General features: G+C 36.8%; 1 protein-coding gene across 4 annotated transcripts in view; it reads right to left on the bottom strand.

Moving 5' to 3' along the window:
* Nucleotides 1-13,789, bottom strand: part of MYOF (myoferlin) — a 73,126-nt gene that overhangs the window by 18,857 nt on the left and 40,480 nt on the right. For all 4 annotated transcript variants that reach the window (XM_061348966.1, XM_061348967.1, XM_061348964.1 and 1 more), the window contains 11 exons: nt 13,291-13,415; nt 12,660-12,766; nt 10,028-10,220; nt 8,854-9,009; nt 7,701-7,832; nt 5,982-6,145; nt 4,391-4,505; nt 3,982-4,087; nt 3,137-3,279; nt 2,188-2,361; nt 1,061-1,172 (listed from right to left, as the gene is read on the bottom strand). In XM_061348966.1, coding sequence (XP_061204950.1) covers nt 1,061-1,172; nt 2,188-2,361; nt 3,137-3,279; nt 3,982-4,087; nt 4,391-4,505; nt 5,982-6,145; nt 7,701-7,832; nt 8,854-9,009; nt 10,028-10,220; nt 12,660-12,766; nt 13,291-13,415 — 1,527 coding nt within the window. The remainder of the gene's footprint in view (nt 1-1,060; nt 1,173-2,187; nt 2,362-3,136; nt 3,280-3,981; nt 4,088-4,390; nt 4,506-5,981; nt 6,146-7,700; nt 7,833-8,853; nt 9,010-10,027; nt 10,221-12,659; nt 12,767-13,290; nt 13,416-13,789) is intronic.

Here is a 13,789-nt window from a genome sequence, read left to right as displayed (position 1 = left end):
TGTAATGAAGGTATCTTGAATTTAAAAAAATGCCTTACTCATTTTAACTCAAGCACAAGGACTGTAGCAACATTTCTGCTTTTTTTTTTTCTACTGACAAGTGTACTAATACCAGCAAACTAGCACCTGAGAACATTTGTTCCAGCACAACTTAAAGCAGAAATGAAAAAAAAACCCAAACCAAACACTAATGCAAGGGTGGCCCAAACCCAGGACAGTATGTGGTTAAGTTACTACAGGTTTTCTTTAAATGATGTCAGCCCTTCCTTGGGAAAATCTAAGCTGCTCAATGAGTTGAAAACTCTGAACTCTGGCACGAAAAGGTGCCATTTTCCTCCTATTGTATGCATTATTAAAAAGAAACCATAATAATCTTCCTCAGCTTCTGAAAAACAAGATTTAAGATCGAGGCACCCATTCCCAGCAGGGAGACCAAGTTCTGCAGAGTCCAAACAAAGACAAGCCTTAGCAGTGGATTGGATTGGCTTCTATTCTTGTTAACTAGCAAACACTGGTGGCTCCCATCTCAGTGTCTCTGCTTTTGTGAATCCCATTACAGTGATTCCAAGGCATTTAAAGCCAATCCAGGTTGGCAAAGTTACAGTTTTGTTCACTTTGCCAACTCAACTACATGGTCTTACTGCTTCCTCTGATAGGGCATTTATCTGACCCTGAATTGAGCTGGTTAAGTGAGCTAAACCACCAAAAAATTAACCATTCATAAATCTTCTCTGCTGGCTTAATTCCCTGTATTGTTATGGAGGGACCTTAACAGTAAAAATGCATCATTTGAGAAAGCCTAAAATTCAGATACTGCAATAGTTGGCTTTAAAATTCATGTTCAGTACAGGTTTTAAAAATGTCTGCATGACAGTGGGCTGAAATAGTGAAATGACTAACTGAATTTTTTCTTTCAGCAGCCTAAATAGGGCCCAATTAAGGACTAGACAGTAATGGCAAGAGAAGGTAAGCCTAGATGTGAAACACAAATAATAACAATTCTGTTTGAGACCAGGAAGAAATCTACATGATTTTTAATAGGAATTGTTAAAGAACCTACTGTCAAAGTAGCAGGAAACAAGTGGTGTGTTGGCACCAAACACCTGTGTGGCTGACTCCTTGTTTTTTTCTGAACTCTTCCCTTCTCCATCATCAACACTATTGTCTGCTCCCTGAAGTTATATACAGAAAAAAAAGTTACTCAGTATTTACAAATACAGAAGGAACTTGATTAAAGTGGACTGTGTGTGGGAATATATTGGTTTCAGTCTCTCCTCTAGGACAAGGAGAAATTTACTTTCCTAAGTAAATGTACTTAGGAAGATGTTTAGTCATGTCCAAAGGTAATTTCTTGATGTCATCGAAGCTGTGCAGAAATCAGATCCAGTCATTTAAGCTTATTATCCAAAATGCCTTTATCCTAGCAATAGCCCAGGAAATATAGTCAGAAAAGAAACTGAAATAGGAATTTTTAAACTCTGTGGAACCAAATTAAGTGGGGAAAGAAAATGCTATCGGTGAATCATGGTGCCAAAAAGAGAAACAAACCGAGAAAAAAAGTGGAAAACTTTGTTAATGTTATACAATCGGAATCATTATTTTAGAAAAACAATGTAGCCTTCTCATTATTTGCTCCAGTTGGCATTTTGGTAAATAGAACTTATCTATGAAGCTGTTTTAACCTGAAAACTTGAGGAATAATTAGCTTCTGATCATCTATTTATGACATATGGTGTTCTGGCTTCTCCAGCACTTTGCTATCCTTTCCTGTTTGGTTGTTTATATATACAAATATTAATCAGGAGCAGCTATCTCAGTGCCTGTTGTTTCTTGTGTTGATGCTAATACATCTGAATTCGGTGTGTGAAAAAGCTCGAGCTACCTTGCCACTTTACTTCACAGGAGGCTCATGTGGTAATTTGGCCTTTTGTGCTAAATTTCATGTAATTTAATACTAAAATTTATTGAAAAATGAAGTAATAAGCATGTTATGCAGGAGTTTCTACTCTGACTTTAATGGTTCCTTTCAGATTCTAAACAATTTAAACAATATAAACTGTACTAGTTCCTCTGTTATATAGCAGTCAAACAATTCAGGGACCAAAATAGCTGATACACATAATTGTTTATTTATTATAAATTAACATATTGAATTTTAGAGGACTTTTTTGATACTCTGTTGCTTACCAAAGCACCTTCAAGTTTAAAGATAGCTGCTGCACCATGTGTCTCTGAGGGAGCCATTTTTCGTCTCCATCGTCTTCGACGGAAAGTGTCAGAACTGCGTTGTTTCCAATGAAATTTCCAACCAATCAAGGAAGCGTATTCCCATCCTTCTTGATCTTCATATGATGGCATTCCCTGGAAGACATAAATCTTTATTATTCACAGTGGTGGTGTCCTGGTTTTGGCTGGGATATAGTAGTTTTTGTTCCTGGTAGCTGGTGCAATGCTGTGTTTCGGTTTGAGAATAATGCTGATAACATATTTTAGTTATTGTTAAGTAGTGCTTACCCTAAGTCAAAGGCTTTTCAATCTCTCATGCTCTGCCACTGAGGAAGGGCACAAGAAGCTGGGAGGAAGACAGCCAGGACAGCTGACTCAAACTATCTAAAGGGATATTCCATACCACAGCACATCATGCCCAGTGTATAAACTGGGGGGAGTTACCTGGAAAGGACTGATCACTGCTTGGGTATCAGTCAGCTGGGAGTGAACAACTGTATTGTGCACCACTTTTTTTTGGGGGGAGGGGGCAGGGTTTATTCCTTCCTCTCTATTTCCTTTTATTATTGTTGTTGTTATTATTATTGTACTACTATTATTACATTTCACTTTTACTTCAATTATTAAACTGTTCTTATCTTAACCCATGGGTTTTTACATTTTTTGTTACAGTTCTCCTCCCCATCCCACAGTTGGAGGGAGTGAGTGAGTGGCTGCATGATAGTTAGTTGCCAGTTGGGGTTAACCACAACAGAGTCCTTTCATAAATGTAATGAAAAAACTCAGCACTTGCTCTGGCAGGCATAATCCCCTTATAAACCAAAGCTGGAAACATCAATTTACAAAAAAGATGAAGAAAAGGAATATAACGAAAACATGCAGCCTCTGACTGCACATCTCTTCTGCTTACCCTTCCTGCTGTTACTGGTTGAGCTGGATCCCTCTTACGTTTCCGCACCAGTCTTCGTCGTCGATGTGTATGGTACATTTTCTCTGCAGCAACCCATGACTTTGGTTTAGTGTCCGGAGGAATAGTAATTCCATATTCCCATCCTGAAATTGATTAATTGGTACATTTCAGAAACACAAGCAAGATAGAAAAAGAGAAGCATGACTTTGCTAAAAAAGGAAATCAATTACTGCTACTAATCCACATCTTACAGGCCTGCTCCTAACCACTGGACTGCATTAACTTCAGCCTTTGGAAAAACATTTTTGAAACTTATTTAAAATAAGGAGGGCTCTATTTCCAGGCACACTGTTTATACACGGAGTTTGCCCAACTGGAACCTCTCATCCATTGTTGTTTGCATTAGCATTTTTTTTTAAATTTATTTTTTATTTTCAAGGCTTTTGGCTCAAAATTGTCATCTGCTGCTGCAGCTAAGACCAATGTACAGTTTCTTAGAATACGTGATTCTCCCTCTAGTAGGCACTTATAAATGAATTTATTGCATAGACTGTTCAGCAGGCTGGTCCTTTTTGACCCAAGAAAGGCTCAGTGACTGAGTTTGATGGAACAGTGTTTAAAATGGAAATAGAAAAAGACGCCGACAGAGAACACTTTCCAAATGTGATTTTATCTTATTCCTTAAGCAACTGTTACCCAAATATTTCCTTGACATTCTTCCATAGGGCAACCACTGTTATGCTCAGGACATTGTTACAGTCTTGACATGTGCCCTCCTTCAGCATAACTATGACAGATTGTCCTAATAATCAGCAAATAATAAGCAGATAAACAGTAAATCTTACCATGCTCATCCACTGCTCGATTTAAATCGGATTTCCAAGCATCATCTTCCCACATCCACCCAAGAGGACATGTGAACTCACGTGGCGGTGGAGCTTTTTCTCCATTCTTTTATGTAGGCAAAACATAACAGTTCTGTGCATTAATGGATTAAATATAGAATCATAGAATCATAGAACAGTTAGGGTTGGAAAAGACCTTAAGATCATCTACTTCCAACTCCCCTGCCATGGGCAGGGACACCTCACACTAAACCATCTCACCCAAGGCTCTGTCCGACCCGGACTTGAACACCACCAGGGATGGAACATTCACAGCTTCCCTGGGCAACCCATTCCAGTGCCCGTGTAGCAAATCCTAGAACTCCTTCTCTTAAATCTCCACTTATCCAGTGAAAAGTATCATTCTCACCACATCTGCATAACTTTCTTCAGCTGCTTTCCATTCCCCTCCAGGATAGCGACTCTCATTTTCATATACTTCATCAGTAAATTCGGTATGACCAGCATCAGCTTCAGTTAATAAACTGCAAATTCAAAGCAAATATATTACTAAACCAAACGCATTTTAGTTAGCTACAGAGAACATATAGAAACAAAGTACAGAACGTGCACACACGCTGAAATTCTGGATTGTCCATGTTTGTGAAGTTCTATTTATTAACAGAGTACAGTGTATCCCTCATCTATATGATGGCTACTTATTTCCTTAGAATGTGTGCCTAAAATTGAAGCAACTCCTGTAGTAGTAAGCAATAGGAGGAATATTACTCATATAATCAGTGACTAGCAGGCGTATTTTAACTGCTGTGTTATCCAGGATCTTATTTCAACAATTATTCTTAGAAAAAAACAAAAAAAGAAAATCACATATTTAAGCATAGGAAAACCCAGACTGCACACAAGATTAATATGCATCTCTGATTTTTATATATCTAGCTATGACCTAAAATTTGGCAATGTACTTCATTTTTTTTCCCCTTTATGCTGTTGACAAGACAAGCAATCAGTTGGCTAATATTTTTCTAACTTGTAAGTAAAAGAAATAAGAGAACTTTAAATCAAACAGAATAGCCTTGATTTCCATTTACTGGGATTCAGAAAGCACGAAAGACTGTTCTAAAATGCCATCTACTGGTCAAATAGAGCCATGCAGATTATTTTTCAATAAAAGATGCAACATGCTTTTTAACAGTAGCATTTATTTCATTATCTGAGAAAATATCTTCATGTCTGTTACTGCTTTTCTTCATGCCATACTACTCATTGTAATAAAAGCTATTCATTGAATATGAAAATAACAAATTGATACTGTTTTAAAATGGATCAAATAATAGTACATATTTTCCTGCACAGTTTTTCTATAACAAAAGTCGAGTATTATTTTTTTTACCACCAGAACACACACATAATTTAGAATAGGCTGAACCTGTTAAGAAAAGAGAAAACAATCTCTTTCTCATGCTGGCTTTTGTTTATGAAGATAATAATTTACCCAGTGAGGTTTAAAGTGTGGCAACACAAATAGCTAAACCCTCAGGAGGTGAAAACCTCTGACAGAGCAAGACTGAACCTGCTAGAGCTGGGGGAGGATTAACACCTCAGGAATTTAGTCTGCCAGGAGAGGAATTATCATATGGCAAGCACCACAACCTCAGGCTCTGAAAACAACCATTGTCTTGAGTCAGTTTTAGAAATAACCTGTGTCAGTTGCCCTCATTAAACAATGGAACTTCTCAACATTTAGTGAAATAAATACAAGAAACATCCACAGTATGTGAATGACCATGTAAATCCTGTAATGGTGTTATTTTACTTTTTTAAAAGGTTATTAACTAGCTTTGATTATTGGCTGGTTTTTGGTGTCCTAGAAAGATCAGCTTAAAGCCTCTTTCTCAGCCAAGAAAACAGATAAAAGCTTCTTACTCCACACTCTGAGATTAAACTCCTTTATTCCTGTCTTAAACTCCTTTAGTCCTGACATAAAATAAAAAATGTCTGACCTTCTCTCAGGATCAACCATCCATTCTCCTTCCCACTCCCAGCCCTTTGGGGGTAGAAAGTACTCTCTTTTCAGCTTGATTTTTCCTGTGACATCCGAAAACTTGTGGCGACCAACGAGTCCGGAGGTACCCCATTTTCCAAAAAGAAGAGCCTGATTTTCATACTGTTTGAGAAGAAAGAAAAAGTCAGGACTTTTGGAATAATTAAAAGCTTTTAGGAAGGGAGAAGAAAAACAGACAAACAAAGACATTTATGTAACTGTTAAAAATGAAACATTCTACTGTACCTTTCCCTTCTTTGAAATTAAGTACTCCTTTCCCACATTACTCTGCAATGTAATCATTAATTTATTTCTTTTTTTTCATCTATGCTGTCTGGCAAACAATGACTCTACTGCGAAACAAAACTGTCTTAGTTGAATGCCTCTGTACAACTACAGGCAAACTTCCTCCAAATTAAAGCTTTGTTAAGCAAAATTCAATTACATTATTCAAATGAGTTTCTTCTGTTCCCTAAATGAGTGAACCTCTCACTCTTTTCCATCTCAAATCTCTTCTTTATAATCTCTTCTTTCATAACATGTAAAACTGATTTATAGTCTTATCATGGAAGCTACTGGGGGCATAATTCTAATGTCAGCCCAGTTTATACAGTATATTTCCTGTTATGCTAATGGGTTTATTTGTAATTTATGATGATCTTAAGTTTTCTGCTCTTATTCTTGTAAAATTGTAGGATTGATGCTTGAAGAGCAAAAAAAGAAATATTCAGTAGCTTCTTTATACTTAAACAATGGCTTTAAACATCCATTGTCTATTTTAAGTGACCTACGGCAGTACTACTGAACATTAAAGCATAGAGGCAACAGTGATACAAGCCTCTGTAAAAATGTCTTGTTTCATTAGCTATTATGATGATACTGGATTATATACAGCATTAGGTGATGTGGCATATAGAAGCCTTCTGATACTTAAAATTATCATTCAAAATCTCTATTATACACTTGGGACTATTTCAAGCATTTTATTCCAAAGTTGTTAACTCTTACCATTGAAACGTTAGTATACTACAGCCTTTTGTCAGCAAAATCTACTGGGTTTGACCAGTTTTTCTTAGAATCATAGAACAGTTAGGGTTAGAAAGGACCTTAAGACCCTCTAGTTCTAACCCCCCTGCCATGGGGAGGGACACCTCCCACTAAAGCATGTCACTCAAGGCTCTGTCCAACCTGGCCTTGAACACCGCCAGGGATGGAGCATTCACAACTTCCTTGGGCAGTTTACTGTTTTGTAACAGTAAATTTTCTACTGCTTCAAAAGAACCATTATTAAGCAAAACCACTTGTAACCAGTATCATTTGTAGAAGTGAAGAAGCGATTAAAATATAATGGTTATTCACATGCCAAAACATAATAGTCTAGATCCCAATCTTAATTACACTGATAAAAATCTAAAAGAAATGTCTTTGAAATCACTGGAGTTAACCAGATTTTTACCTGATTAACCAGTTCAGAATCTGCTCTGCTGAAGTTCATCTGGTAGGCACAATGGACTTGATCTTAATTGCCTTGAATGGGGTCTAGTTGTTTTGGTATAATAAATACTACTCTCCCTTTCTGCCCAGCATGCAAAAATAAATATATCAAAAGAGCTCCAATTTCATTGAATTCCTAGCACTCACATCCAGGTTTAAATTAAGAAAGCAATGATGGACATACCATTTCTGCAAAAACACTGAATGTTCCCTCTGCAAAGCTATTAAACTTCTTTTCAACTGCACTGAGCCCAAGCCAAATGTTAATTCGCAGCTCCACAGGCATTTTGACATCTTTGGTCTTGTCCTGTGGGTACTGGCACAGGAACAAAAAAGTTACTTTTTGTTATGTTATGCAGGTATTGCAGCTTTCGGTAAAATATACACAATAACACAGAGATATGAATAACAGGATTTATGACATGATTTATTTATCTCTTCCTGTACTGCATTTCCTCAAAAGCCAGTAATATAGTTCAGGAAGGAAACATTCTTTAAATGATACCTGCCTAGGGCATGTAAAAATTAAACACAGTAACAGTAGCATTGCCCCTGTTCCTGTGTACTCTCTCCCAAGTTTTACCCAGCAGTGAGTTTTTAGTTATGACCAAACTTTAAACTTCAATGTGGATGTTAGTGTTTCTCATCAGGAGACCCTGGAAACTGAGAGGTTAGTCAGAATGGTTCACTAAATGTAGAAGTAATGCATCATAACATGCATGATAAGGAAGCTTCCATAAAGAACATGATATAGACTCGTCTGCATGGAATCAATGTAACTACCAGTACCCTGGTAAACTATAAATGCTACTGTTCTACAGTCAGATCGGCTTTTTTTTTTCTGCTTTAGTCCAATTGAAGACAATACAAACTTAAATGGAAAAAGACATTCCTATTCATGAGTAAGACTCAATGCAGAGATACACTACAGAACTTTTTGGGTGTAGACATGCTCTATATTATGCAGAAAGACATCAAAAACTTTTAATAGGCTTTTATAACTTCTCTGACTTACACTATTTCTTATATAAGTCTCCATTCATGTCCAACCCCTCCCTTAACCACCAACCCCAGTAACACTTTAAAAGTCCTATCATGATTGTGAGCTCTTTCAGGGAAGTCTCAGGTTCTGATTCTGCTTCTAACTGGCCTATGATGAACTTGACGTTACAATTTGTGATACTGTGAAGAAGCTATATGTGTTTGGTTTTTAATCTGTCCTGAGTTTTGACACCTCATTGGTCGTAGCTTGTTTGCATGTTTCATGCTCATGTCAGAAGGAATCACAGTTTAGGGAGTTAATCGTAATTAATATTGGGGGGGGGGGGGAATAGTACCTTTAAGAAGATTGTTTGGGTCTTTCCACAATATTTACCAGATGATTCAGGGCTCGTTGTGGAATAAAGTACTTGGTGTGCAGGAACACGAGCATAAGCCAGTCTTTTCTCCCCTCGGATCATCCATATGATTACATCAGGCATACTGTTTTGTGGCTGTAGATTATTTGTGAGGAAAAGAAAGTTAAAACCAGTAATTAATAAATGCTAAACTAGTCTAATGCTTAAGATAACAGAAACATAAATTAGGATTTATGTTGAAAGATTTAACACTTAGAATCAACAATTAACATGGATTTATGAGAGAAAATTGTTTTACTTCCAAGTAACACAATATATAGTTCTGAAATAATCATTGAAATACCACTGAGACTGTTGGAAAGTAATAAGTTCTTTCACAAAAACCAGTTCTTCTATCTCTGCTTTTTCTAGACACATTTTGTATCTCAATTCCTATATGGTGACTAAAGTGACTGATCCCAAATGCTAATGCTTTGGATTGACCTGCTACATATTTAAGTGCTCGTAGTGCTTCCATGTTAGGGGTAGATAACCACAATCCTTTTAGCAGAAAGCAGAAACAGCCTACTATCTTTTTGCAGCTTTGTGCACACCCTTTTATGCGAGGTGCAAGCCTGCCAAATTAATTGCTCTTTTTTTTTTTTCAATCAGTCACTTTTCAAAGCAGAAGTGACAAAGGGAAAATAAACCTTGTTGTGAAAGCCAATTCTGAGATAACCAAGATAAATAAAGACTGAAGATATTGCTGGAAATTTTAAAAAACACCCAAACAACATGGAAACAAACAGATTTAACTCTGTTGGAAGTCAACTACTATGGGTAAAAAGCTGCAGAAGTACAACATATACCCTGCAGCCCCTGAATCAGCCCCGTGACTTGCAATTCTGGAAGAAAGGAAAGTACCGTCACTTTAAACTGAATGGAGCCTATTTTACAATTCACAGAGTGGTTATTTCCCAACATGCATTCACTGACAGCTAACACACTGAAACACTGTATTTAAGTAAATCCTAATTACAGAGAAGAACATGTTTACTTTCAAAGCACCTAAAATTACTGTTCTAAGGAGACTGGATATTGTCTGATCAGCAGCGAACATTACACTAGTTTGTATCAAATAGCTACTTCTAAACCAGTATTGTATAGTACTAACCTCTTCACTCAGTTGTATTAATCTATCCAACCAATCCTCAATTTCTGTCAGAGTGGCTTTCACATCAGTAGCTTCATTTCTCATCCTTCCTGCTGCTTCTCCAATCTGTTTGAGAGACCTCAGACGCAGTTTTTCAATCTGAGTGTCAAGGACTGTAATATTAGATCTGCCTTCTATGAGGGGAAATGGTTTACTGAAAATAGAATATTTATTATGGTTAATAATCTTAAGTGTATTTTATTTAGCTACACACTAAACACATACGGATACAGTAGCATACAGATTGGGTGCTATTATTTCCTGTGATTAAAATCCATCAGAATAGTGCTCTAGCATCTCCTTCTGGAAAGATTTCCATCTGACAAAGCGTTTACAGTATGCAAGGGAAAGGCTGTGCTTACACAACAAGCACCAGTGTAGAATAGCTTGAAGTATATACAATAGTTAGGGTTGGAAAGGACCTTAAGATCATCATATGCTTTAATCTAACTGCTGCTAACCAAACCAAGCAAAACACCTTTCCCTATACATTCAAAACAGAAAATTAGTGTCTAAGAATGTTCACTTGAAAGATGAAATTACTGCCTTCAGAACAAGTTCGGTTGCTTTCCGTCACTGGAAACTGTAAATTCTCAGAAACTCAATATAAATATGGCTTGTGTCTATGACTAGAGTTATCTAACCCTCTGGCATGAAAACATCAAAGAATTCTTAAAAGAAATCCGTAACATGGAACATCTGAGTCACCAGAGGGCAGAATAACTCTTCAAAGGAACCAAAAAGTCCTATAGCACCACAGTAGAGCCCAGGAAAAATAAGCTTTTCTGAGTTCGGTGGATGTTTGAGGAAAAGGCAACTTTTCAAAGATCAATGACTAAGGATAAAGGGATAGCCCTTTAACTGAGTTTATTGAGAGGTCTTTAATACGACACCAAAGAAAAAAAAAATAATTCCCTAAACACTGCCTATTTTGGAAAGACTGATTCTTCTCTGACCTATTTTTAATGACAAGCAATGCAATTCTAAAGGCTTTGATTCTGCAAGACCTTGATACTGACTTATACCTTCACTACATTTAGTTCTACTAAGCTAAATGAAGTGCCACCTGCCCTGGGTGCAAGTACGTACACATGAATCAAATGTACCAGACCAGAACTTCCAGAAAGTCACCTTATTTTAGGTTTAAATAGTGCACTGAAAACTCTCTCAAACTCCTAACTCATTTGAACTTTAGCATGACAAGGAAAATTGGTTTAGGAATTCAATACAGGGAATTAGTCTTTGACAGAGCACTGGAACAGGTTGCCCAGGGGGGTTGTGGAGTCTCCTACGTTGAAGATATTCAAGGCCCGCCTGGACAAGTTCCTGTGTGATGTACTCTAGGTTACCCTGCTCTTGCAAGGGGGTTGGACTAGATGATCTTTTGAGGTCCCTTCCAACCCTTGGGATTCTGTGATTCTGTGACAGAGGTTTTAGAAGTCTGCCAAAAAAAGCCCATAACAGAATTGTATCCTACGAACAACAGAAAGCTCAGTTTGTTGACATACCTAGGTGCTATTGCTCAGTAACTGTTCAGTAATAGTATATTTTACAAAATTACAAACTGAATTAATAACTGCAGATGTATGTCAGGAGGATGAGTTGACATAACTGAAATAAACCCTGAAGTTCCTACACTCACTAGATGGCTCCATGTGACTATAGTTTGCTCTTCACCTTTTGCTTTCCTGAAGTATGTCTGCTCTTTCCACTTTCTTCCAGATCACAGCAGGTATTCTATCAAATTACTAGTTTATATTTTGACATAATCTTTCTATCATATAATTCTTTGCTAGCATACACTGATCACTGTTAGCTTCTCCCTTTGTTCACTCATGTTAGCTCTACAGCTTGATAATTTTGTTCTCTGCTATTTCCGCTAACCGATAATAACTGTTTTCTCATTTTCCTTTTCCTGTGCAGTTTCACTACTCACCTGTTTAATGTTTTTCAAGTGTTTCTCCCCAGCTTGATGTTTCCTTCTATTAATGTCTCTTTCTCATATGATCCCTTCCTCTCTATTTAGAATTTATTCTCCTTTAGAAGTGCTTACTCCTATCACTTTTTCTGAACATTCCCGCATGTACAGACATGTTGATTAAAAGCTTATTCCAAAATATAATCTTAATGGCCCTTAAGCTCTAAATAGCTTAGATTTTTTTTTTTTTCTGGGCTTATCAGTAAATTACAAAATTTCTTCCCTCTTCAGTTTCAGAAATAACATTGAAACGTGGGCAAACAAAAGATACACAAGGGATTCTAAAGAAGGCAAGATGGTAGAAAAGCAGCAGAGATTCACAATTTGACATTTTCAGAGCAGTCCTGTCTTAGATGTTTTTCAAGACATGCTGCTTTATCACTGTCAGTGACGAAGACAAGGGAGAATTGCAAAACTAGACAGGAGACTTCACTGGCAATATCCATGATGTTTTATTACTTCCAAAGACTTCTGGAATTCCAGTGCTCAGGCTAGTTCAGAAGGGCGATCAGTTTTATTGTCCTGAGGATTTGTTTTCTGACTTAGCAAAGGCAATAGAAAACATTCTGAGCAGGCCTAGAATGATAACGTAAGAGATAAAAAAGGTACTTTTACCTTATATCTTCTGTAAGTTCATCAATTAGCTTCAACCACATCTCAGCTAATAGGTTTTCAGAAATTTTAGCCTGCATTCCTGATTTTAAGGTGGCTAAGTTGGATTGCTGAGGAATTTAAAAGAAAAGGATTTGCAATGAAAAGCTTAAATTGTGGTATATATGGTCAATATCAGTTTCAAGACTTTAACTTACTTATTTGGATGTATAAAGACCAAATAAAAAAAGACTCAGATGCTCAAACTTGATTCATATTTAACAGCACTATCCCCATGTTCTTTTTCAATGTATTTAATAATACATGATATTGCACCTAGCTTCCAAAGCAAATAACAGTTCTTCAAACTTAACATGCCCTTAACCAATACCGAGTACCCTTCGTCCCTGTGGGAATTCCCTGCAGATTCAAGCAGGAGTGTGTTAGGCCTCTGTCACCTGAATACAGACCTACGAATAGCAGTGCATTTGTTACACTGAGCTATGTTTAATTTTTGAACAGTAAAAAAGGAGGGAAAAGTTTTCAGAAAACTGTTTAATAACTTTGTGAAAAAGTCACTTTTTAATTACACCTCTAAGTGAAAAAAGTAAATATGAAAAGCATATCAGCAAGAGAAAGATCTTAAGTGTCTTACCAGTCTTTCAGCCATGTTTAGGATTACATTCACAGGGTCTAATCTATGACTTATATCCTCCCAAAAGGAAGTCAGTGTAACAACTGGCTTTGTGTTTGCCCATGGCAAGTAGTAATAATAATTACCTGGTGTGAAACATTCGTATGTTAGAGTTAGAATTCACGTCAGGAATACATACTGTACACTGCACAAGTTGCTGTATTTATTTCATTTATGTACTACAATTTATTAAGAACAAGCTTCTCCAAGCCTGTCACAGAATTTTTCAGCCAGTGCAGTGTCTGTTAGATGGTAAAATTTTACTTCAAATTGTTTCAAAATCCAATGGATTTTTTCAATAAATTATCTGCTAACATGTTCATTATTTTTCCCCCTTAATTATCAATACAGGTAGCATATTAGGAAGTGTATATCTGAAATAAAATATTCAAACACTTATTTTTCAGAGTAAACCTGATTACTTCACTTGACACACAGGCCCCTGCCCCCCACTTCTTAC

The sequence above is a fragment of the Neopsephotus bourkii genome, unplaced genomic scaffold (assembly GCF_033783945.1).
Source record: "Neopsephotus bourkii isolate Nb327-2 ecotype Australia unplaced genomic scaffold, CSIRO-AGI_Nbou_v1 NB_379, whole genome shotgun sequence".
NCBI lineage: Eukaryota > Metazoa > Chordata > Aves > Psittaciformes > Psittacidae > Neopsephotus > Neopsephotus bourkii.
Note: the sequence above shows the minus strand (reverse complement) of the source record. Positions and strands in the feature narration are given on the sequence as shown.